The sequence below is a fragment of the Phocoena sinus genome, chromosome 11 (assembly GCF_008692025.1).
Source record: "Phocoena sinus isolate mPhoSin1 chromosome 11, mPhoSin1.pri, whole genome shotgun sequence".
Classification (NCBI taxonomy): domain Eukaryota; kingdom Metazoa; phylum Chordata; class Mammalia; order Artiodactyla; family Phocoenidae; genus Phocoena; species Phocoena sinus.
Genome location: NC_045773.1, coordinates 24,401,562 through 24,429,174, shown reverse-complemented (window position 1 = coordinate 24,429,174; position 27,613 = coordinate 24,401,562). Strand labels below are relative to the sequence as shown.

General features: G+C 39.3%; 1 protein-coding gene across 22 annotated transcripts in view; it reads right to left on the bottom strand.

The window, feature by feature from the left end:
- MAGI1 (membrane associated guanylate kinase, WW and PDZ domain containing 1) overlaps window positions 1-27,613 on the bottom strand; it is a 623,501-nt gene that overhangs the window by 237,285 nt on the left and 358,603 nt on the right. For all 22 annotated transcript variants that reach the window (XM_032648635.1, XM_032648638.1, XM_032648637.1 and 19 more), the window contains exon 2: window positions 14,629-14,745. In XM_032648635.1, coding sequence (XP_032504526.1) covers window positions 14,629-14,745 — 117 coding nt within the window. The remainder of the gene's footprint in view (window positions 1-14,628; window positions 14,746-27,613) is intronic.

Sequence of the window (27,613 nt, the reverse complement as noted above, 5' to 3'; positions counted from 1 at the left end):
TTCCTTTTGTGCTGCTAATATAAAAAAGAAAAAAGGACATTGGGAAAGAGAAAGAAATATATTAAAATATCTTAATGGGCTGCTCATCTGACATTAGAATAGATTTTTTTCTCAATTTAGATACTAGTCACCCATGCCTTCTCTGTGCTTGGAACCACAGCTAGTCATTAACATCCACTTCTTCAAGTTATCCTCACCACAACCTATAAAACAGGTATTACTGGACCCATCCTATACATGCAGCTCAAAACGGTGAGGCAACCTGCCCGAGCACCACTAATAAGAAGCAGAGTCAGGATTAAAACCCAGCTGTTTCTACAAATCAGCAAGAAAAAGACAAACTACCCAATTAAAAAGAAAAATGGGAAAAGATTTCAACAGGTATTTCACACAAAAAAACTCTCCAAATAGACAATAAACATTTGAAAAGGTGCTCAATATTCTACATCAGAAAAAATGCAAATTCAAATCATAATGAGATACCACTGCATATCCACCAGGATGACAAAACGTTGGAAAGGCTGACAATAGCAAATGTTGGTGAGGACAAGAAACAACTGGAACTCTCACGCATGTAGGTACTAGTGCAAGTTGGTACAATCACTTTGGAATCTGTTTGGCAATATCTGTTGTAGCTGAGCCGCTTATGCCTACATATGCCTACACAGGGAACCAACAATCCTAGGTAGGAAATGAGTGCACACATCCACTTATATAAGAAAGCTCCCAGGACTTTCTTGGTGGCGCAGTAGTTAAGAATCCGCCTGCCAATGCAGGGGACACGGGTTCGAGCCCTGGTCCGGGAGGATCCCACATGCCGCGGAGCAACTGGGCCTGTGCACCACAACTACTGAGCCTGCGCTCTGGAGCCCGTGAGCCACAACTGCTGAGGCCCGCGCGCCTAGAGCCGGTGCTCCGCAACAAGAGACGTCACCACAGTGAGAAGCCCGTGCACCGCAGCGAGGAGTGGCCCCCACTCACTGCAACTAGAGAAATCCCGCGCGCAGCAACAAAGACCCAATGCGGCCATAAATAAAATAATTAATTAATTAATTTTTAAAAAAGAAATAAAGTTCCCAGCAGTAGCTAAAAACTGGAGACAGTTTAAGTCAACAGAAGAATGGATAAAGATGGTGGTACATTCATATAATGTGAGACTAGACAGCACAACAAAAAATCAAACTACTGCTACATGCAAGCAATGTGGATGACAAAGAAGTTAGAACAAAATAATACATACTGTATTTATATGAAATTCAAGAGCAGGCAAAATAGTCTAGGGGGGTAAGTCAGAATCATGATTACCTCTGGGAGAGAGGAGAAGTGCTCAATGGGAGGAGACACAAGTGAGCCTGCTGGAACACTCAGTGTTCTGTATATTGATCTCGGTAATGGTTACATATGTGTGTATGTGTGTGTGTGTGTGTGTGTGTGTGTGTGTGTGTGTGTGTGTGTGTGTGAGAGAGAGACATGTGGGTGTGCACATGGATGTAAAAATTCATCAAGCTATGCACTTAAGACTTACGTGACTTATTATATGTGTTTTATTTATTTTCTACCTTAACTTTTTTTTTTTAAGGTCTCTGTTAGAACCCAAATACACCTAGCTCCTTTAATGGTCAGTGAGTGTTGTGCTCTACTGCCAGAGTCTGGAACAAGGGGAAGAAATGGACCAGTCTGTGGTGTAAGGAAAGGAAAAAAAGAGAGACGGGGTAAGAAATTGAAGGAGGGAAGGACAGTGGGAGGGAGGAAAGAACAGAGGAAAGGAGAAAGGCTGATGTGCCATGCCAGGCCAGGCCCCTAACACATACAACATGAATTCAGAAAAAAAAACAGCAAGAATTGTATCAACAAGTTATTGTTTTCAACTACTCCATGTTCCCTAAAGATACCCTATTTTTTAGTTGTATCTGACAGTTTGCTTCTCAGTTTGTAAATCATCCATATCTACAGTGAGAAGGTACAAAATTCCCCCAAAGGATACCAGACGGTGGTGGATTTGCATGGGGTGTCTGATTCTAGCCTAATGAAGGATGCTGAATGCCAACCTTTTAGCAGGTAGCCTATGTGAGGACTAGATTAAGCAGCAAACCTGAAATTCAACACAATCTATATATTAGCCACAAATTTTCCACTGGGCAAAAACATGTAGATTCTCAGACTTCTTTATAGTCACGCACCAAACCATCAGAACTCACACCAAATTTCCGTTCATCTGATGGTTTTATAGGATGTCTCATTCTCAAGTCATATATCTAGAGAATATTTTATCTACAACTTAGGCAACATTTTTTTCAAAATTCCTGTGAAATAGATGTGCTTCCCCCGCCCATATCACTAATTAAATGATGTTGACACTGAGCAAAACCATTTAGAGACGGAAATAAGGAATGTGCATCCCTCAAATCAGGTGATGATGAAAACTAAGAATACAGAAGTTGTAACTTCTGACAATCCTGTAAGGTCTGTTTGTAATGACCCTATCTTATGAGACAGGAAAGGAGAAAAATGTCAAGTTCATTTATGTACTGCAACTACAATTAGAAAGCCAAAGGAATAAATCTTTCAAGCTGGCTGACCTTGAAAATGACTTCATTTCTAGTATAACCAAATTCTGTCTCACTTTTCAAAGCAAAGCACTTAAGAGGATAGTATGGCCTCACTTCTAATAGGGAGGTCAGGGGAGGAGAGAAGTCCCAACTAGAAATGTGGCAACCTCCAAAGAAATGGTCCAAGGAATTAAATGTTCTCCTTCAGGAGTGTGAGAAATACAATCAATGAGAAGGCTGAGCCCTGGTACAACTGGGGTTCTGGAAGGGCCCATCGTGCTGCTTAGATAGTCCTTGGATGACTGTTACTTACCCTACTTTGGCTTCTTCCATTAACAAGCAACTGAACCTGGATCTGAAAGAGCCAAACCTTGGTCCAAAGAGTCATCTCGTAGCATCCCATACCTACTGAGGTTGCCGAGGAGGGGAAGGGGCAAGAAGATCTTTGACCCAGGTCTCCTATTCATGAAGAGCCTTAAATTTAGACTTTTGTTATGGTCAAATAAAGTTATGTCTACAGTTACAAAGATACACTAAAAGGAATGATAAGTATTTGCACTTGGGGTCTATTATCAGACTATACTGCCTTTAGAGTACCTTGAGTTAATGCTTTATACATCTTGCAATTGATGAACAGCACAATTATACTGCATTGCTATGTGTATGTTAAAAGTATTAATTAACTGCAAACATTAAAACCATGTCCTATCTTTTGCTGTAGCACTGGTTTTTGTTGTTGTTGTTGTCTTTAAATATGTCAGAAGACTCAAAAACATGAGTGGTCTATTCTTGAGGAGTCATAAGGAGAGAGCACTGTGCAAAGGATTACATTATCTTCAGACTGGCCCTGGGATATTAAGATGCTTAATGGGTCTATTATACCCCTAATAAAGACTCCTTTTTAAAGAGGAATTAAGCCTAGAGATGTTCAATAGAGTCATTTGCCCATGGTTACATGAGTAGATGTTTCCTGATTCTCCCTAGGAAAGAGGTTCCGCTGTTTTTCCTTTTGTCTCTCTTTTTTATTTCACTTCCTAGTCACATTGATTCACTGGTCTCAAGACTGAGCTTGGTGCCTGTCCTTGTATGTCATATAGTCCTGGGCTTACCCTACTGTGGGATTTACCTTACTCTCTTATACCTGCCTCTTGTTAGTTATAGTGGTTGCCTACTATACTATAAACTCCCCGAGAGCAGGAAAGGTAACCAGTTTACCCCTAAAAGTTGAGCCTCTATTACTGTGACCTGCTCACAGTGGTATTCAATATGTGTTTGTTAAATGGACAGATAAATGGAATAAATGGAGAATGGCTGGGTGAGTAGAAAGAAAGGTAAGGGTAAAGAAAGAAAGGTAAGAAAAAAGGGTAAAGAAAGAAAGGTAAGAAAGAAGGGTAAACGAAAGAAATAACACTTAGTACCCCAAAAGATCCAATTCTAGTACGTCTCAAACCTTTAATTAGCTTAATTAAGAATGGAGAGATCTTGTAACTAGACTGGATTAGGCTTCTGGTGTTCAAGTATCCAGTGGATATTATCCTCATTGGAGTAAGGTACCACTTCACATGACAGACAAATACCTCCCAAATGAATGGCAATTTGGTTCTATCTTGCAGGCTAGCTAAGTATCTACTACCGGAACTCAGCCACTGCATAAAACCAGGCAGTCAGGGTGCTGTCCACCACCAAGGGCGCCATTCACATACATTACGAACTGAATAGTGCCCCCTGGATTTGTATAATGTGGTGGCTCTGATGGGATCTAAGACTAAGATGAAATTATCTTCAAAAGCATAACAAAAGGTATCTCCTCCCCCTCCCCCCAAAAGGAGTATGTTTAATTACTGATTATTTTTCCTTTTTTTTAATTTAAATGTTCTCTACAGCTATAAATAATAGGCAATATGAGCCACTGGCTAAGAGGGAAATTTCTAGAACAAGACAACACAGCTCTACCACATATCCGCTGTGACATCTTGAGCAAGTTATTTAATCTTTTTATTCCTCGGTTTCCCTGAATGTGGAGAGTAATAGCACATACCTACAAGACCATTGTGGGGATTAAATGAGTTATTACACTAATATAGAATAAAACCTAGCACATGCCAAGTGCTCAACGTATGTTAACAATTTTAATGATGATTATTATACTCTTATATTCATCTAGAATCCCATTAGCAGATATTTAGGATCCATTTAAATATTGTTTCTGGGACTTCCCTGGCAGTAAGGTGGTTAAGACTCCACACTCCCAATGTAGGGGACATGGGTTCGATCTAAAATCCCGCATGCCGGGCGGCGCGGCAAAAAAAATAAAAAAGCGTTCCTTATTTATTTTCTAAGATGTATTCAGTAGGTGTATATGTATCTATACACACAGATGTACACACAGTCTGAGCAAAGAAAATGTGGTGGTTACTAGTGGTAGCTTTAGTATCCATGTTGAGTGCCTGAGCTCCAGTTCCATTCCACAATTTTAAGACAAGTCATTAATCTTACTAAGCCTCAGTTTCCTCATCTGTAAGTGAAAATAACAGTTACAGTATTAAACGAGAAACCATAATTAAAACACTTAGCATGTACTTGGTATTCCATAGGTGTTAGATTTTTGTTTTAATATATGCACGATGTCTTTCAGGCTAGTCCTGCTATAGTTTAACAAACAAGATCTATCAAAGTACTAACAAAATCTCAATTCTAGGCTAAAAACACATTAATATTAATAAGGGGGAAAATCAAAAACATAACGTTCACATAAAATCCCCCTTTCCCAAAACTATACTGGTTGCTTTTTAAAAAAATTTTTTGATATGGGTTTACTTTAAAACACTTTATTTGGAAATAATTTCAAATTTACAGAAAGTTGCAAGAATAAGAATAGTACAAATTTTAAACCATTTTTAATGTTTTATAGCCATTTGAGAGTAAGTTGCATTCACCATGGCCCTTTATCCCTAAATACATTAGAGTATATTTCCTCAAAATAGAGATGTATAATTAGTTCATTTCAATGCAAGACGAAAAAATGTCACTGAGTAGTTAATAAGTCTACTTTATTCATATTATGGTTGAACTAACACAAGTGACATTTTCTTGTTGTTTAAATTTAAGGTAATCATTTTGGGTAACTCATTTCATATGGAGTTTAGGTAAGCCCATCAGAGCATAACTGGTGAAGTGTTCTTAGTTGGATCTCAGCATAAATGCACATTATCCACTAGAGAAGCCAGAAATTTTATGTGTACGTAGTTTTATTAAACACATTTGATACAAGATTTCTTTAAAAACGTATTGCATTTCATTCTCTTGACTTAAATAATTCTTACTAAATCTAAAATTACTAAAATTTGGTAAAAACTTTTCTTAAAATAAATAATAGATGGTAAGGGTACTATGAAACTTCTCGGTCCCTACATAAATTGCTGTGGAAATTGCTTTATAATTGCAACAACTCTTGATGAAAAATGTCAGCTAAAATTATAAAGCAATTTAATAAATTAACATGGCTGCCAAATAGATATATTAGTATCCTACACCCAGCCAAGGACTAATCCATATGTTATTAATAGAAGCCTCTTTTTCAAATTCAAAACATTAATTTAAAAAATGGTCCTTAAGCTGACTGAACCCAGAGATATAAACCAAGAGCATGGACTCTCGGGGGAGGTGAGAACTGGGTTTGAATCATCTGGGTTCCATCATTATTAAACTGCTCATCTTGAACAACACACTTCTAAGCTCCTCAACCCTCAATTGCCACGCTCCTAATATAGGGGTGATAACATTATGCCTCTCAGAGTCTGGTGAAGGTTAAAAGAGACAAAACTTGTAAATCACTGAGCACAGTACCTGGTACATATAGTAAGCACTCGGTTAACGACAGATGTTATTAAACAACAAGGCTGGTCTAACATATTTTCATAAGAAGATTATAAATGACATCAACTCTAATTAAACTTAAATCTAAACTCCTATAGCTCTGCCTCGTTCCACACCCCTGAGAACCTTAGAATAAAGAACACCACCCAAACCATGTTTACATGAGTGTATTAGCAGACACATATAAATCAAGTCCACATAGTTTTTCTTTCCTTTTTTTTTTTTTCCAATATGACTCCATCCACTCAGCAAATATACAATGGCAATTAGGGTTAACAACATACAATAAGAAATACAAAGAAAAAAGAACATTGGGGGATCAGCTGATGCTGGGAATATGCGGAGAATGTGCTATTTCAAGCATGCCTATTATTGGCTAAATGAGCCAATTATTAATCTTCACTATGTTCTCACCTAGCATCTAGTGTTGGGTTGTTACTCAAGAAATGTTGGAAAATCATTTTTTTAACTTAGCTTGCCCCCCCTAAAAGAATTATATAAATCATAAAAATCATAAAAAGGAGAATCATATATATAAGGCCCAAAGTCTAAAGAGAAATTGAAAGAAAAAAGGGAGAATGCTGGACTTGAGGAGTCATGTTAGAAAGGGGAGGGAAAGGGGGTACAGAATAAAGAAGACTGGTCTACAGAGGATGACGTTTGGGAATTCCCTGGCAGTCCAATGGTTAGGGCTCGGCGCTTTCACTGCAGAGGGCATGGGTTCAATCCCTGGTCAGGGAATTGAGATCCTGCAAGCTGTGCGGCTCGGCTGAAAACAAAACAAAACAAAAAACATATACATACAGGACCTTTAAATAGAGGACCTATGAAGTGCCATGATCACTGCTGGGGCCTTGGGTACCTCAGAAACATCAATACAGGTAATGAGACAACAGAATCCCAGAAAACACAAGTCAACAACGCTGGTAAGGGGTAGAGCCTGCCAGCCACTCCAGTCTGCCATACCAGAAAGCCCAACACATCTCATGATCTAGCCCCAAGGAGAAGAGACAATGTTTAAATCAGGAATGTCCAAGTCCTTCTCAGGAACTCACTGATGGGATAACTGTCTCCTCCCTTGGTGAGAAGTAAGAAGAGATTCCACACTAATGGTTTCAATGTTCCCTGAGGGGCACTACAGAAATGAGAAGTGGTGTGCTCCTGGCATTTATGAGATGGTTGTTATCAGAAAACAAAGGATCGTCCTGCTTCCCTCGTGATATTTCCATGCCCCAGCAGACATTCAAGTGGATGAAAATTTGTTAAGAGTTATCAGAGCCCAAACTCTAACTCCAAATCACATCTAAACAAAAAGGTTTTTTTTTCTAATCCCATTATTTTTTTTTAAGAATTTAAATATATTTTATTATATTTAGCCTCATTTGGTGTTGGGTTTCTTTTTGGCTGCACTGGGTCTTTGTTGCTGTGCACAGGCTTTCTCTAGTTGTGGCAAGCGGGGGCTACTCTTCCTCGTGGTGCATGGGCTTCTCACTGCGGTGGCTTCTCTTGCTGCTGAGCACAGGCTCTAGCAGCATGGGCTTCATTAGCTGTAGCACGTGGGCTCAGTAGTTGTGGCACACGGGCCCTAGAGCACAGGCTCAGTAGTTGCGGCACACGGGCTTAGCTGCTCCGCGGCATGTGGGATCTTCCAGACCAGGGATCGAACCTATGTCCCCTGCATTGCGGGCGGATTCTTAACCACTGTGCCACCACGGAAGTGCTCCCATTATTCTTTTTTTTTTTTTTTTTTTGTGGTACGCGGGCCTCTCACTGTTGTGGCCTCTCCTGCCGCGGAGCACAGGCTCCGGACGTGCAGGCTCAGTGGCCATGGCTCACGGGCCCAGCCGCTCCACGGTATGTGGGATCTTCCCAGACCGGGGCACGAACCCGCGTCCCCTGCATTGGCAGGCGGACTCCCAACCACTGCGCCACCAGGGAAGCCCCCATTATTTTTTAATTTGGCACAAAACTCCTTGCCTAGACTATTGTGTTACTTTCTCAGCTTAAACTCGGTGGAACAGGAAACTAGGTCTGAGCAGTGAAACAGCAAGCAGAGGGGGAAAGCCCTTTGACATAGACAATCTTGTGCTTAAAATGTTTTCTATGTATACTATACTGTGCTCAGCACTAGAAAAAGTACAAAACCAAGTCAAAACCATAAGAATTCATCCCTACCTACGAATCTGCCTTGTTGCCAGAACATCCCATCTCATAGGGTCGTTCTAGCAGCGCCACATTTAAAGTTATCTGTTAAAATATATGTATTATGTAGGATAGAGAACCCTATACCATAATATGAACAATTCACTTCTTTATTCTAGTTCTTGGCATCTTAGAGGACAGCCAATGGGACACCAACGTAGAACAAGTAAGACTTGATGGAGAAGGAAGGAAAGGTCAGGTGTAGGCAGTAAGGGTGGATAAGAGGAGTCCCCAGACCACAGACTGGCTGGGGGCACATGGGAGAATACAGTACTGATGGGTTAAAGGGAAGGCGAGAGAAAGAGTTGAGAACTGATGGAGAAGGGATGAGGGACATACACTCTTATTATGGGCAACAAACATTTGCAATTGAATAGAAAACGGGGAGGGTTTAAGAGTCCAACGAGTTTGAGTTTAGACCTTTAATAGTCTGTGTGGCCTCCATGAGGCCAGAGTGAGAGATGACCTATGTACAAGCATCATGGCAGGGTACCTGGTACACAGTAGGAGTCCAAAACCTGGAGAGCTGTTATTATTGTTACTAGTCAGAGTTCTGCAACAAGACTAGGCTTGGTAAAGACTAAAGTGATCCTTTCATATTAGACAGCACTTAACTCTCCTAAGAGGACAAGGGCAATAGCCACAGTGAGAAAGCTTCCAGTGACTTTCATCTGATCAGTCCTGGGGATGCTAATAGAACTGTCTACTTCATGTATGACAACCTGAAGCCTTCCACTCAGGTCAAACACAACCTGAACACAGAGATGCACATTCTACGAAAGAAGCAATGTTCCAAAACCCAGTTCTTTATCCTGGCCTCTTGCTGACATACTGGTTTAGTTCATATCATGAGCTCTAATTGTAGAATGAGTTGGTTCTAGGCAAGCAGAACTAGAAACAGCTATGGTTAAGAGAAACTAATACATTCAAATAATACCAAAGGTAATTTATGGTCCTGACATCACAGTCACATTCAAAAATAATAAACAACGCCAACTGTTGGTTAGCAAATGCTAACATGCCCATTAGAATATCGCACTTCTACAAATAAAGACCAGGATCACCCATGTTTACTGCATCAGATTTAAATGGTCTTGGAGATCAAACACATTTAATCCCTTTGTAAACTCCTTTAAATCAATGATCAGTGCCTCTTCCACAGATTATAATGATCTTGGTATTAGGGAGAGCCTTGATCAACAACTTGTTAATCTACAGAACAAAACTGACTTATCCTTTCCTCTTTCAGATGACCTCTGCTTGAAAAGAAAGATGCGTTCCATCGCTGTTAAGCCCAGAGAAGGGAGAAGGAACAAGAGGGGTTTGGTTCAATATTCCGGAGCCCCAGGACTCCTGGATAAGCTGTATCTCATTTTGACAGCAGCAGTAGAGTAAATGAAAAGCCCGGTCAGGTAATGCATTTATCTTCATGGGCAAATCAGCCGTTCCAAAGCAAGAATCTCAGATGTTGTCACATCAGCTAGGACAAGAAGTCATAAAGCAGGAAGCCTATCAGTGCAGGAGGTACAGCGATATCTAGACTGTAATTAGGAGCTGTGAATGCGCACTCTAGTTCCAAGCTCACTGGGAGCCTTGATTTTTTTCCTCTGGGTTGGGATTCCCAGCCAAGTAATCAGTTGGTCCTCATCAGCCATTTCAGAGCTCAAAGCTCTGAGCTGCCCTTTATTCTGAGAACTTTATAGTAAGAGCAGCTCTGCTGTTTCTCCCAAATGTTAGGTAATCAAGAGAAAACAATAAAACAAGAAAAACAACAAGTGTCTTTATCCATTTCTTCATCTGATCATTCATTCAACAGATATTTATCCCATGGTCTAGGCACTAAGCTAGGTGTGGGCTAGTCACTGAGGTAGATCCAGTCTCTGACCTCAGAAAACTTAGATTCTAACAGGACAGACAGACACGCAGCAGGCGTGTATGCGGTGGAAGGGGGTCAGAGAGGGCGCTGTGGGAGCAGTGAGGAAGGCAATAGGCCAATCTATGGAGGCCTTTCTGGAGGAAGTGGCCTCTAGGCTAAAGCTTACAAGAAGGCTATGAACTGGTTAGATGGAAAGATGGAGAGATAAGAGGTAATAATTTATACCCAGTTACAAGAAGATACCAGGTGTATTCGAGCAATGGACGAAGTTTGTATGACTAAAGAATTGAGGGGGAGCAGGTTGGGAATATAATCAGAATTTGAGGGGGCAGGAGACAGGAATAGTATCCAGATGATTCTGAGAAATGAGAGAAGTGAGCAACACCAATGACGTTTACATGCATTTCAAATCCATCTATCTTAAGGTGGTTTTTCATGTGTATACAAAAAAAGATCTAATGAAAAATAAGATAAACTGAGATATCCCAAAAGAATCCTGTAGTGATTTTTTTAAAGCTGAATAATCATTAGGCAGTTATTAAAATTCTACTGTACACACCAGTGAAATATATAAAAATCACAGAGAAGATACTTATTTGTAAGATATGGTGCCTTAACTAGCCCCCACCCCCAAGACATAAAACCCCATGATTTTGAACAGCTAAAACTAAAAATTCAGCAATGAGAATGTTTTTTTTCTTTTTTCTTTCACTCTCAGTAGCCCATGGTATACTGCTCTTATCACATGACTGTCGATTATACCCAGTAAAGAGTTAGAGAGAGAACTGATTAAACCCTAACCATGTTGTTTGCTGTGTGATCCTAAGCAAGCTATATACTTCTCTGAGCCTCTGTTTCCTCCAATGGACCCATCTCTTAGGGCTGCTGTCAGTACTTGGTGAGACAATGCTGGAGGTGGTACTTCTGGTTCCATTTTACTGAAGAGTAAAAAAAGACTCAGAGAGGTTACACGACCCACACCAGGCCAGCCAGCTACAGAACAGCCCTCAGATTTCACACCAGGGCTGACTCATTCTGCATCTAGTTCTTTTTATGGCCATAAATTTTTTGGGGTAGTGATTTTCAATGATAATATAATTAAATTTTAACTACGATGACATTTTTCAAACCATGGGAATAATAAATGTTTTTGAACCAAAGCAAAAGAGAAGTGGAGAATAATAATAACTATAGCAAAAATAGCACTGGACGAACACTCTGAGTGGTGAATTGTATGATATATGAATTATATCTCAATAAAGCCAATTCAAAAAAGGAGCACTGTATCGAGAAGTGAGTAATGTCGCATTTAGAACTGGTAAGATCTTGAGGAAGTTACATCTGTTACTTCACTTTCTTACCTGTAAAAGAGGGATGCTATTACCTGCATTTTCTTTGCCAAAGAATTAGGATAAAATGGAATCCTGAACGGCAAAATCCATCACGGTGCCCAGAAGGCACTACTACACTATGATGACATGAAAACAAACTTGAGAACAAACAGGTTTTATTTGTTAATTTCTAATGACATGTGAACCTCCTAAAATGTACAGGAAGTCTACCCCAGCTCGCAAACACCTGTTCATGAGATCATCCCTTCTCAAAAGACCGAAGTCACTGAACTATTGGCAGCAGGAAGTTCTGGAAAATACAGGTTACAGGAGCTCATTTCCCTGTGGCACAGTTACACTACCACTGGGAGGATCCATGCTCCAATCAAGGGCTTTCTAATCCATGAGCACAACAGCCTGGTACAGAGTTCTGCTCTACCAGTCACATGGGCCAAAGAATCAAAATAAACACAAATGTGGCCCCAGTTACCCAAGCCCATAACTGAATCCCAAGTCACCCCTGGTCTACTCATGTTCAAAGACACACATACTGTGCCAGACTCAGAAACAGACCTCTTCCTGAATTTCCTTCCTGTTTTAGGCAGGAAATATAAAATGAAATGTTTCTTGTTTTCTCTTTACTAGGAAGACCCTTTCCTCATTCTCAGTTCCTGATTTACTGGTTTCATAGAAATGAAACATCAATACCAATGGCATTATACAGCAAAGATAAAACACGATTTTCCACTGCTTTAAAAGGCTGAGGTCATTTTTGCCCCAATTCCTACACAGTGGTAAGCTTAAAATCAAGCCATTTAGCTCACAGTCAGGTCCAATAAATCAGTGGCAAAAATAAATGGAAAAGCTTGCCAAAATGTAACCATAGTAACACCACAGATGCGTCAAGAAATGGTGTGCTCATTTGCTTCATTCCCCATTTCTTAAATTGGAATCTGAGTAGGGGAAAAATTACACAGAGAACAATCATGATTCTGCAATTACTGAATTCTGCAAAACTGCATCCAATCTGCTGTACTAGAACTTCAGAGGCAGCAATGGTCAAGCTACAAAAATAGCCCTGGATGGCTTACGAGTCCCAAAGCCCTGGAACTGGGATTTGACAGTTACTTGGTCATACTGTGTCTCCGTTTCCTCACCTGTAAGATGGGTATTAAAAATCCCACCCTCAAAGGAATATTCTAAGAGTAAAACTGGACAGTATATCAGAGATGAGGCAATGACGTAAGGCCCTGATCACCTTTAGCCTTGGTTGTATTGGCTTATCTTCGTGTCTTGGTTTCTTTCTTTATTTCTATAAAAAATAGATAGATAATCCCTGCCTCATTCATGAGACTGACATTAGGAATTATTATTATTAATCCAAGTGTAAGGAATTATTATTAAGATATTATTAGAATTATAGTTTTCAATTCTAATGATGCAAAATTAAAAGAACTGAGGGCCAGAGATTCACATTAATACATTATCATGTTTTCTCTGTCAAATGCAGCTCTGCCACTCAGCAGAAAGAAGCAACCTTGGGGCACTGAGCCAAGTTACCTGTAGTCAACGTCTTTTCTTCTTGGAGCCTCGGTTTTATTAAAAGTGAAGAGGAAGGCAGGGCTGTTCTAAACTCTGATCGCTAAAGTTTCCCATCTAGACTTCCAGTCTAAGTCCTTGCAGATCCATGGTATGCCTGAAATCAGTTCTGTTCATTATTTTGCAGTAGTGCGAGGAAACAACAGCACTCTAGGACATCACTAGCAAAATATTAATTTTTTAAAGAAAATCTTCATAGCAAACAAATCACAGCCATAAGCAGGGTACCTTGAACTTCAAATTATTCCTCCTTGTTTTTGCTGATTAAAAAAAAATATTTCTAAACACCTGTCAAACTTTGAAGGACTGGGTAATAGGAGAAAAGAAAACTCCCAAGTAATAAAATCAGAATCATTCTTTCTTCTTCTTTTGAATGAAAGCAAATAACTGTATGTCTTCCCAGAATTCCCACCTCATAATGAGCTGTACAGCAATGTAGTTTGGTAGAGCATGGCAATACCTCATGACCAGTGAGCTGCCAATTCATCTACCCCACAGGCTGATTCCCTCCTCCCTTCTTTCTTTCCTTTCTTCCTTCCATGCCACAAAATCCCTGATTTCATAGTCCCTACATTTTATGTCTTGCTTTCTCAGATTTGGTCTGATCTAATGGGTCTGGGGCTTTGGGTTTTTTAATCTGTGGAAACCATTTCTTCAAAGAAAATCATATGTGAAATCATGATTTATGAATCTGATAAAGGTGGGGAAGAAGAGAGAGTCCACTGAGGCATTCCCTTTGCTGAGAGGCTATCAGAGTCCCATGGATCTCCTCAGAGGTCAGTATGAAGTCCTCTGGCCTGGTCCACCCCATTAATGACAAACATGGTTAACATTTATGAGGCTTACACCACGCCCATGCTGTACACAAATGCTTTGACGAGCATTTGACTTTGACTTCCTAATAGTTCTGTGAAGTTAGTAGGAGTGAGATGTCCTTTTCACGGTTGTGAAAACTGGACCTTACAAAGGGTAAATAATTTGCCCAGCATTCTCAAGCCAGAACTTGAAAACCGAGTAATTTACCTGGCGCAGTACTGTATGTCCCGTTGTCAATCATGACTTCCTGGACTTACGGAGTCACTACGTGAGCAAACTGCCAAGTGTCCCAGAACCAGCTGTTGAGCTCTTAGTTCTCCCCTCAACTTTTCACCCACCCACCCACCCCGCAGTAAGACGCTCCAAACTGGCTACTTACAAGGCACAGCATGGCGGTAAAGGTTATCTCTTATGGTCTGCTGGAGCTCATGGTCAGGCGACCCTTTCTGGAACCGCTGATTGAGAAAATGTCGCAGGTCCTTGTTCAGCTTTCCTCCTACAGGAAATACATAAAACAGAATGCATCAACCATCGGGCTTCCTAGAGACTGAGCAGCCTGAGAGCTGTGTGAGGGAAAGCCACGCAAAGCCATTCTAGTCCGCCACCCTCAGTCATCAAGAAGGCTTACTTTAGGTTTTCCTCTGCAGGGGAAAAAGCAAGCAAGAATGTAATAAAGATAAAACAGCATCGAAACAGCATTAATTTGGAGGTCCCAGTTCACATAACACTAGGAGGCTCAAATAACAAAGAATTGAAATGAGGCTATTACATTTAAAATATGTGTCGTAGACACTTGCAGACACTATTAGATGGAGTGGATGGCTGAAACCTTAAAGAGGGCAATCTAGCAATAGCTAACAAATTACAAAATGTTCTTTGACCAGGGACCCAACTGGAATAAATTTACCCTATATAGTTGCAAAAGTCTGCCCAAATCTCTAGTATTGTTTACTGCAGCATTTTTATAACAGAAAATAAACACCAAAAACCTGGAAACAACCACCAGGGATCAACTAAGTAAAGCACAGTTCATCCACATAACTACTCTGTGAAAGCTACATCTTCATGTGCTTGTACTGCAGGAAAACGTGGAATTGTACCTACTACCTGACCACTTTTGTGTGAGAAGAACAAAGAAAAGGAGAGAGCATGTATTAATGGAAGGAATCATCAGAAAGTTTTAACAATCGTTTCCTTTAGGGAGAAGGACTTGAGTTTGGGAAATAAAGGAGGAGACATCATTCTTCATTACATAGACAGATACAGATATATATATGTTACTTTTCTGTGTTGATTTATAAACACTAAACACATAATTTTTTCAAATTTTGTTGCTGTTTAAGCAGTAGTTACCTGGGCTGGTCTATGTGTTTATTTCTTTTTAACTCTCTACAGTTAACAGAACAAAACAAAAGCTAAAAAAAAGTATATTGTTACAAAAGTGTATCATAGAACGGAGAAGGTAACCAAACTTTTTTTTAAAATTATAAACACAAATTATAGTCTACAGGATCAGCAGAAGGCTTATAGATCAACCTCGCTAATATTCATTCTTAATGGAGAAAACTGCTTCAGTGACAACTAAAAATAACAAGGCTAAGATTGTCCTTCCATTTTTTGACAAGATAAAAATTAGGTAAGAGCATTTCTAGCATTAGAGAAACAATGCGGCAAGGCAGTATCCATGTGAACCACAAAACTCACATCTTCAGATGACAATTTTCCCATGGTCAAAAAGAGCAAGTCATGGGGATGACAGCCATGGTTCAGAAGATGCTATGACCTATGTAGGGGAGGAAACTACTGATCTTTATTTTAGTATCGTGTTCAAAACCAGATTCCCTGCTTTAACTGATCATTTTAGAATAGACTAATGAAACCCAATTTGACTCTTTTATTTGAGTTGTAGTACATGTAAGGCTTCAAGTGGCCAAAACAAAAATTCATAGGTCAATCTCAGGTCGTTCAATAAACATTTAATTAGTCATCAAATATTTCTTAAATGAAGAAGACACACACAAACCCCACTTCCCTCCCCTCCTTAAAATGGGCACAAGGTTTGAATAGACAGTTCATAAAAAATATATATATATATGATTGTCCATTAAGCACATGAAAAGATATTCAATTTCACTAGTTATCAGAAAAGGGCAAATTAACACCACAATGAGATCCCAGCACCTACCTGCCAGAATGGCAACATCAAAATCAAGCGAGAGCAAGCCTGTGAAACAACAGGAACTCTTTTTATACTGCTAGTGGGTGTATAAAACGTTTCATTCCCTTGGGAAAACAATTTGACAGTATCTTATAGAGTTAAACCTTCACTAACCAAATGACCCAACAATTCCACTATTGTTTATGCAAGAGAAATGAAAACAAGTACACATGCTCAGACGCGCATGTGAACGCACAACTTATAGATGAATCATCACAGCAACTTTATTCATTATATAATAGCCCTAAATTGGAAACAACCCAACGTCCATCAACAGGTGAATGGATAAGCAAACTGTACTATATTCAAATAGGATGCAGCACAAAAATTGAAAAGAACAAACCACTAACACATACAGTAATACGGATGAATCTCAAACACATAATGCTGAGCAAAAGAAGCTAGACACAAAAGAGAACATACTGTATGATTCCATTTATATATACAGCTTCAGAACAGGCTAAACTATAGTGATAGAAAGCAGTCCAGCAGTTACCTGGGGCTGAGGGTAGGCAGAGACTAACACACAAGGGAATAAGATCTATGGAGTGCATCTATGTCAGTTTCCTGGCTTTGCAACTGTACTGTAGTTATGTAAGAATGTTACCACTGGAAGAAAGAGGGTGAAGGGTACACAGGAAGTCTGAACTATTTTTTTACAACTTCCTGAGAGTCAACAGTGATTTCAAGAAAAAAATTCTTTGAAAGGAGGAATCACAAGGAAACTTGGGAGGCTGGGTGATTCCAGTACAGTAAATATCAATTGTGGTAGTAATAACACAGGGTTATACATTTATCAAAACTTATGGAACTGTAACTGTAATGCACAGACATTCAAGTGGCACATATGTTCCTCATGGCCAGGAGTTTAATGACTGTGTTATCCCCTCTCATTGATTGTGGGGAGCACCTATGATTTGCTTTTCATCAATAGAATTATGTAAAGATGATGGGATATATGAGATTATATATATGTGATTACATACACTTGTTTTCCAGTTGCTTGGTTTAAAGAAACCTGCTGTGAATCTTATAGCTACAAGAAAACATATTTAAGATGCTCCAAATTCTTCTTAAGTAAAGAAATGTAAAATAGTGACAGCCTCAAATGACTCCATATTCAAAACGTCATTCTTCTTTCACCACAACACTCAAAAAAGTTCAATGAGCATTACATTTGGGGTTCTTAATGATGGGATTCCAGTGCATTATTGAACATGTGCATAAATGGCTATAAAATTCACTAAGCCTGTGAAATGTGACTGCAAGCAAATTCCAACTTTGTTTCATCTGGAAAATCAACTTTAGCCAATTTCTAAATTGACAATAATAATGGATTTTGAAGTATGTATTCTAAGAGTCTAGCAAGGACTATTTCTTTTGCCAAGTAGTTAACTCCTGTCTCAGCTTGTGGAAGCCAGTAGTAGCATGTGTATCAGTTGTATTTGATTTATTCTATTTTGTTGTTTTTTTAGTAACAGCATATATCCTGGTACATAGTTTTTCTATGATTTTCAGAAACTTTCAAGAGAGTTGGGAAAAAAAACAATTTACGGAACTGTATATATAAATGTGTGCATTTTATAGTATGTAAATTACACTTCATAAAATCAATTTCAAAAGTTAAAACTATACATTATTATTGAATGACTCTGTGGTAGGCACTGCTGTAAATGCTTAGTTTTCAACTGCTGTAAATGCTTAGTTTTCAACTTCCCATTAGAGAAACAAACTGTAAGAAGAGTGGAGTAAATCTTGGTGGTTAAAACAGACAGGCCCAGGTGTAAATCCTGGTTCTACTATTTATTAGCCATTGTACTATTTATTAGCCGGTGAACCCAAGTGCCTTGCTTAATCTCTGAACCTCACTTTTCTCATCTGTAAAAACAGAGCTCTGATGTAACAGTAGTTCTGCTACCAGCCTGTTGTGAGGATTAAATGGGATTCAGACACTGCTTAGCAAAGAGAAAGCACTTATTGAAAGATGGAGATTACCCCTAGAGTGGACAACAGTTGAAGCAGTGGAGAAAGAGCTGAGATGAGTCCAAAGATGGACTGTTACTCTTTTTAAAAATGCAGATAAACATAAAACCTATTGACTTACATGGCCAGAAACAAAATACAGGCACAGGGAAATTTGGATTAAAGGATACTTCTAGAGTTTCTGGAAGGGGATAAAACTCTACTTGCGCTAAAATTGTCTGGACACGTGTAAACGGGTTACCATTTAGTGCATGTTTAATATATTCCTGGCACTGTGCTGGAATTGTAGTTCAGAAAATAAAACCAACTGGTCAATCACTGATAGGTGACAGTCACACCTGCCAACTCTACTTCTAGGTCTAAGGCACTCTTGAATTTGACCACAAGGACAAAAGTATTTACCAGCAAAATCTCCATTGCCTAGAACCTAGGATATATATTCCCCTTAGGAGACCAGAGCTCTAGATAATAAAAACACACTAACAGTTATCATCTGAACTGTGAGTAGTGAAGACGTTATGGGATCCAAACGTACTGCCGCCTAAGACAAAAGCATTCCCAAATCTCAGGATTCAGTATATTTTTATCCCATACAGGTCCTTATGAGTGAGACACAAAATTCCGAAGAAGACTCAGGATACACTCCCTCTTTATCCCACATAGATCCTTACTGATCATATTCAGTACCTCTCAAGGTGAACCAGGGGCACATAGATTGGAAGCATTCTTAAGACATAGGCCCTCTTTGTTTACACTTGAGCTTTACATTCAAACTAGCCACACTAGCTAAAGTTTATGATCATCAAACTAAAACTCCTCTTTACTGTGGATGTGCAAAAGGGCAGGGTTAACTATGCTGCCGGTTAACATTTACTCTGTGTTCCGGGACATTTGGAAGCGAAAAGCCTCAACCTTCTCATTACATTAAAAATACTGTACTTTTTGGCATCTAATCTCCAATTAATTGCCAATTATTAAGGGGACATGTCTATAAATCTTCTCCTAATTGTCAAGGGCAGTGAGCCAATGAAGTAATAAATTGCTAGAGAAAGAGTTTGCCATAGCATCTTCACTCACTATGAAATTCAAGATTTCTTTTGCAAATGGAAAAGAGAACACAGATCAGTAATGTGTGGAATTTTTTCCAAGAAAAGGGTTCAGAGCTTACTTTAAGACAATTTTATCATTTAAATAAGAAAAAGGGGGGCTTAGACCCTATCCTGGATTAGCCATTATTTCATATTTTCATATGTATATACCTAGAATTCTGTGGCTTTTAAATTTACAACATTATACCTCTGTCTTTTTGATTCACATTAGCCTACAGAAATTTAACCACTCAATCGATGTAATTTTGAATTATTTTAAATGTTGTATAATATGCCATTTAAAAAACATAACAATTTTATTTCTCCTTCAGAGAGAATTAGATTATTTCCAATGTTGTTGACAATACAACAAGCCTGCAGTAAGTGTCATTATAATGCATTTTTTAAAAACTAACGTGTGAATCTTCTTTTGCTCTAAACTATCTGAACTTGGAAATAGATATAGTCATCTTCAACTTACCTAGGTATTGCTAAATTCTCCAAAATGGTAGTGCCAGCTTACTTTTCTACCAAAATTCTTGGAGACCCCATTTCCCCACACTTAGGCCAATATATTGCTATTATTAGTGTATCAGGGGTCCTGAGACCACTCCCAGATTTGAAGATTCACTAGGAGGATTCACAGGACTCAGTATATAATTGTACTCAAAGCTATAGTTTATTACAGCAAAAGGGTACAAAGCAATATCAGCAAAGGAAAAAGGCTCAAGGGGGAACAAAGTCCAAATGAAATCAGGTGCAAGGGTCCCCTCCCCAGTGGAGTCACTCTAATTCCCAGGGCAATGTGTGAAATATGCCCGTTAGACACTCAAGGGAGCTCATTACACATAAAGCCCCACAGTTTTTATTAGGAACTGGTCATGTAGACAGCCTCTGCCTGGCATGAAACTAAGCTCGAGACTCTCAGAAGGAAAGAATAAAGCATATCTTTTGCATGAACAGTTAGAGCACACTGATCTGCTATTAGGTCTGGGAATGGAAGGAACCCTCCTGAAATCCAAGTTCCCAGATCCCAGCCAAGAACCAACTTGGTAAGCCAGCCTTAAAACTAACAATCATTAACTCTTTTCTGCACTGTCCACCTTTTAAAAATCTTCCTAATCTCATAAAAATAAAATGATATATTGATGTTATACTAATTTAAAACTACTGATTACTATTGAAATTGAACATTCTATCATTTTTTTAATGTTTTCTCTCCTGTAACTTGCCTGTTCATATACTTTGCGTATTTTCCTAATGGGTTGTCTTGTTATTCCTGATAAGATGCTCTTTACATATTCTGGATATGATTCCTTCATCAACTATTTATGTTACACACTTTGCTTATCATTATTTTTTTTTGCGACACGCGGGCCTCTCACTCTTGTGGCCTCTCCTGTTGCGGAGCACAGGCTCCGGATGCGCAGGCTCAGCGGCCATGGCTCACGGGCCCAGCTGCTCCACGGCATGTGGGATCTTCCCGGACCGGGGCACGAACCCGTGTCCCCTGCATTGGCAGGTGGACTCTCAACCACTGCGCCACCAGGGAAGCCCTGCTTGTCATTATTTAAACATGAAACAATCCCCTAAAAATAACTTGAGTTGTGATGTTTCTCCAGCTTTTCCTCCCCCATGCTATAGTTTTCTGTCAACTCAACCTGAAGCATCATTTTTAAGTTGATGGATTATGAGGGGACTCTGTTTGCTCTGATCTCTACCTCCTAGAATAAAGATCCTGAGAATGCTAGTCAGTAGAAATAGTCTTCATGATCAAGAAATAAGGTTTCCACATAAACAAAACTACCTATGGAATGGGAGAAAATATCTGCAAATGATGCAACCAATTAGGGATCCATTTCCAAAATATATAAACAGCTCATACAGCCCAATAACAACAAAAAAATCAAATGCAATCAAAAAATGGACAGAAGACCTAAATAGGTATTTTTCCAAAGAAGACACACAGATGGCCAACAGGCACGTGAAAAGATGCTCAACATCACTAATTATCAGAGAAATGCAAATTACAACTACAAGAAGGTATCACCTTACAACAATCAGACTAGCCATCATTAGAAAGTCTACAAATAATAAATGCCAGAGAGGGTGTGGAGAAAAGTGAACCCTCCTACATTGTTGGTGGGAATGTAAATTGGTGGAGGCACTATGGAGAACAGTATGGAGGATCCTTAAAAAACTAAAAATGAAGCTACCATATGATCCCGCAATCCCACTCCTCGCCATATATCTGGAGAAAACAAAAACTCTAATTTGAAAAGATACATGCACCCCGATACTCATAGCAGCACTATTTACAATAGCCAAGACATGGAAGCAACCTAAATGTCCATCGACAGATCAATGGATAATGGAGATATGTGTGTGTGTGTGTGTGTGTGTGTGTGTATACATAACATATATATGTGTGTGTGTGTGTCTGTAGAGAAAGAGAGAACGAAATAATGTCATTTGCAGCAAAATGGATGGACCTAGAGATTATGATACTAAGTGAACTCAGACAGAGAAAGACAAATGTTATTTGACATCACTTATATGTGGAATCTAAAAAAAAGGATACAAATGAACTTATTTACAAAACAGAAATAGGCTCACAGACATAGAAAACAAACTTATGGTTACGAAAGGGAAAGGGAGGATAATAAATTCGGAGTTCGGAATTAACAGATACACAGCACTATAAATAAAATAGATAAACAACAAGGACCTACTGTATAGCACAAAGAACTATATTCAGTATCGTGTAATAAACTATAATGGAAAAGAATCTGAAAAGAATATATATATACATCTATATGTATGTGTGTGTATATATATATATGAATTACTTTGCTGTGCACCTGAAACTAACACAACATTGTAAATCAACTATATTTCAATTTAAAAAAAAGAAGAAATTAGGTTTCCAGAGAGAACATTTTTGAGTTCTCTTCGTTCATTCATTTCTGAGAAGACAAAATACAACTCTCCTTATGTCATATGAGCTCCAGAACATCTACAAAGTCAAAGAATAGTGTTTCATTACAACTAGAATTTAAACTTTAATACATTTCAAATATTCAAGGCTAAAGAAAAAACATGCATCAGGAAATAAAGCTAATCACACCGCCAGATGACTCTCTGCTTTAGCACCCTGCTTTTTCAAGGAATGACTATTGTTGCAGGAAAGGTATATTTATTAAGGCAACAGAAATGGTTTATACTGCAGTGGAGCTCTTACAACAAACACAAAAACAAAAACTGTCAGTTCAGCAGTTTGGATTTATAAAGGATAGGGTTTTCTTAATACAAAATTATAAAGTGAAGTACAAATTTACCAGTTTTATAGTCACTCAAACTTACAATCGACATATATTTAAATGAGCTTTGTCTGAAAAATATGTTTGCTATTTGTTTCTAATACACGTTTCCTAACATTTTTCTTATTGTAAAAATAAGATAAATTACTGTGGAGTTAGTGTTTATGGGTACAGAGTTTCAGCTGGGAAAGATGAAAAATAAAATTCTGGAAATGGATGGTGGTGATGGTTGCACAACAATGTGAACGTACTTAATGCCACAGACGTGTACACTTAAAATGGGGCTTCCCTGGAGGCACAGTGGTTGAGAGTCCGCCTGCCGATGCAGGGGACACGGGTTCGTGCCCCGGTCCGGGAAGATCCCACATGCCGCGGAGCGGCTGGGCCCGTGAGCCATGGCCGCTGAGCCTGCGCGCCCGGAGCCTATGCTCCGCAACAAGAAAGGCCACAGCAGTTAGAGGCCTGCGTACCACAAAAACAAACAAGAAGAAAAATGGTTAAAATGATACATTTTATGTTATGTAGATTTTACCACAATAAAGAAATAAGATAGATTAATTACAAGATTTGAAAAACACAGAAGTACAACAAAGAAAGTTAAAAATCACCTGTTAATTTGCATCACCATTAACAGTACTATATGTCCTAGGTAGGTATACACATGTATACATACATATACACTTATGATACGCTTAGACACTAGAGGACATTCAATCACTCACTCAACAAATCTTTCTTAAGTGCCTTCAGCCTGATACTCTGAGGGCCCTGAAGACACAGCGTGACAAAACTGAGTTTCTGAGTACGGACTGACACGCCTGTGTTGGGAAGGATGAACAGTGCCAGCCTCTGGGCAGAGGTAATTGTAAAGATGAGAAGGAAAACAAGAAGCTGCTATGCTTTGCTAAGTGTGGGGGAAAAGCATTCTAAGCAGAAGGACAGCATGTGCAAAAGTTTCAGAAGCAGAAAAGAGGTTCACATGTTAGAGAAACAGCACGATGCTTGGACAAGGGGTAGGCTCAGACTGAGGTTACAAAGAGAAGCACGGACCAGATAATTTTGTACCTCGCAGGCCATGAGAAAAAGTCCGTATTTTATTCTAAGATCAGTAGGAATCCCACTCAAGGGATTTTAGTCAGGGAGGTGGGAAGGTCTGGTCTAAATTTTGAGAGGACTCTTTCAGCTGTGCAGGGGGTCAAGTGTACAGGCAGGTTATGGGATGAAATCAGTGAAGCTGACCCAAGACCTGAAGGGACCTGGATTAAAGAAACGGCCGGGAAGAGGGGCAGGAAGTGACAGAGGCGATGTAATTTAAAGCTGAAACTGATAGTGTTTGTCTGTGTGATAGAGGAAGATACCAAATGCAATGGAGGAGGTCAAATATGACTTCTAGGAACTTCCCTGGCGGTCCAGTGGTTAGGACTCCCCGCTTCCACTGAAGAAGGTGCAGGTTCAATCCCTGGTCGGAGAGATAGGGTCCCGGCATGCCGTGCGGCACGGCCAATAAAACAAAATGACTCAAATGTCTGAGCTTAACTGGTCATGAACAGGTCTGAGTGGAAATCAGAGTTCCATGAGGTCCCTATTTAACATGAGATGTGTAGAATCATGCGATGTATGTGATTTATATCCAAATGTTCTAACAAGTAATTTATAAGTATTTCCAATATACTATTTTTTTTACATCTTTATTGCAGTATAATTGCTTTAAAATGGTGTGTTAGTTTCTGCTTTAAAACAAAGTGAATCAGTTATGTATATACACATGTTCCCATGTCTCTTCCCTCTTGCGTCTCCCTCCCTCCTACCCTCCCTATCCCACCCCTTTGGTGGTCACAAAGCACCGAGCTGATCTCCCTGTGCTATAAGCTATTAGGCTGCTTCCCACTAGCTATCTATTTTATGTTTGGTAATCTCCATGCCACTCTCTCACTTTGTCACAACTTACCCTTCCCCCTCCCCATATCCTCAAGCCCATTCTCTACTAGGTCCGTGTCTTTATTCCTGTCTTACCCCTAGGTTCTTCATGACATTTTTTTTCATAAATTCCATATATGTTAGCATACGGTATTTGTCTTTCTCTTTCTGACTTACTTCACTTTGTATGACAGACTCTAGGTCCATCCACCTCATTACAAATAGCTTAATTTCGCTTCTTTTTATGGCTGAGTAATATACCATTGTATATATGTGCCACATCTTCTTCATCCATTTATCCTATGATGGACACTTAGGATGGAAATCTCCTGGCTATTGTAAATAGAGCTGCAATGAACATTCTGGTACATGACTGTTTTTGAATTATGGTTTTCTCAAGATATATGCCCAGTAGTGGGATTGCTGGGTCATATGGTAGTTCTATTTGTAGTTTATTAAGGAACCTCCATACTATTCTCTATAGTGGCTGTACCAATTCACATTCTCACCAGCAGTGCAAGTGTTCCCTTTTCTCCACACCCTCTCCAGCATTTATTGTTTCTAGATTTTTTGATGATAGCCATTCTGACTGGTGTGAGATGATATATCATTGTACTTTTGATTTGTATTTCTCTAATGACGTTGAGCATTCTTTCATGTGTTTCTTGGCAGTCTGTATATCTTCTCTGGAGAAATGTCTATTAAGGTCTTCTGCCCATTTCTGGATTGGGTTGTTTGTTTTCTTGTTATTGAGCTGCATGAGCTGCTTGTATATGTTGGAGATTAATCCTTTGTCAGTTACTTCATTTGCAAATACTTTCTCCCATTATGACGGCCGTGTTTTGGTCTTGTTTATGGTTTCCTTTGCTGTGCAAAAGCTTTAAAGTTTCATTAGGTCCATTTGTTTATTTTTGTTTTTATTTCCATTTCTCTAGGAGGTGGGTCAAAAAGAATCTTGCTGTGATTTATGTCATAGACTGTTCTGCCTATGTTTTCCTCTAGGAGTTTGATAGTTTCTGGCCTTGCATTTAGGTCTTCAATGTATTTGGAGCTTATTTTTGTGTATGGTGTTAGGGAGTGATGTAATCTCATACTTTTACATGTACCAGTCCAGTTTTCCCAGCACCACTTTTGTTTTTTTTTTTTTTTTTTTTGTGGTACGCGGGCATCTCACTGTTGTGGCCTCTCCCGTTGCGGAGCAAAGGCTCCGGACGCACAGGCTCAGCGTCCATGGCTCATGGGCCCAGCCGCTCCGCCGCATGTGGGATCCTCCCAGACCGGGGTAGGAACCCGTGTCCCCTGCATTGCCAGGCGGACTCCCAACCACCGCGCCACCAGGGAAGCCCCAGCAACACTTATTGAAGAGGTTGTCTTTTCTCCATTCTACATTCCTGCCTCCTTTAGCAAAGATAAGGTGACCATATGTGCGTGGGTTTATCTCAGGGCTTTCTATCCTGTTCCATTGATCTATATTTCTGTTTTTCTGCCAGTACCATACTGTCTTGATTACTGTAGGTTAGTACTATAGTCTGAAGTCAGGGAGCCTGATTCCTCCAGTTCCGTTTTTCATTCTCAGGATTGCTTTGGCTATTCAGGGTCTTTTGTGTTTCCATACAAATTGTGAAATTTTTTGTTCTAGTTCTGTGAAAAATACCAGTGGTAGTTTGATAGGGATTGCATTGAATCTCTATATTGCTTTGGGTAGTAAAGTTATTTTCACAATGTTGATTCTTCCAATCCAAGAACATGGTATATCTCTCCATCTGTTTGTATCTTTAATTTCTTTCATCAGTGTCTTATAATTTTCTGCATGCAGGTCTTTTGTCTGCTTAGGTAGGTTTATTCCTAGATATTTTATTCTTCTTGTTGCAATGGTAAATGGGAGTGTTTTCTTGATTTCACTTTCAGATTTTTCATCATTAGTGTATAGGAATGCCAGAGATTTCTGTGCATTAATTTTGTATCCTGCTACTTTACCAAATTCATTGATTGGCTCTAGTAGTTTTCTGGTAGCATCTTTAGGATTCTCTATGTATAGTATCATGTCATCTGCAAACAGTGACAGCTTTACTTCTTTTCCAGCTTGGATTCCTTTTATTTCCTTTTCTTCTCTGATTGTTGTGGCTAAAACTTCCATAACTATGTTGAATAAGAGTGGTGAGAGTGGGCACCTTGTCTTGTTCCTGATCTTAGTGGAAATGCTATCAGTTTTTCACCACTGAGGATGTTGTTGGCTGTGGGTTTGTCTTATATGGCCTTTATTATGATGAGGAAAGTTCCCTCTCTGCCTACTTTCTAGAGGGTTTTTTAACATAAATGGGTGTTGAATTTTGTCGAAGGCTTTCTCTGCATGTATTGAGATAACCATATGATTTCTCTCCTTCGATGTGTTAATATGGTGTATCACATTGATTGATTTGCGTATATTGAAGAATTCTTGCATTCCTGGAATAATCCCCACTTGATCATGGTGTATGATCCTTTTAATGTGCTGTTGGATTCTGTTTGCTAGTATTCTGTTGAGGATTTTTGCATCTATGTTCATTAGTGATACTGGCCTGTAGTTTTCTTTCTTTGTGACATCCTTGTATGGTTTTGGTATCATGGTGATGGTGGCCTCGTAGAATGAGTTTGGGAGTGTTCCTCCCTCTGCTATATTTTGGAATAGTTTCAGAAGGATAGGTGTTAGCTCTTCTCTAAATGTTTCAAAGAATTCACCTGTGAAGCCATCTGGTCCTGGGCTTTTGTTTGTTGGAAGACTTTTAATCACAGTTTCAATTTCAGTGCTTGTGATTGGTCTATTCATATTTTCTATTTCTTCCTGATTCAGTCTTGGCA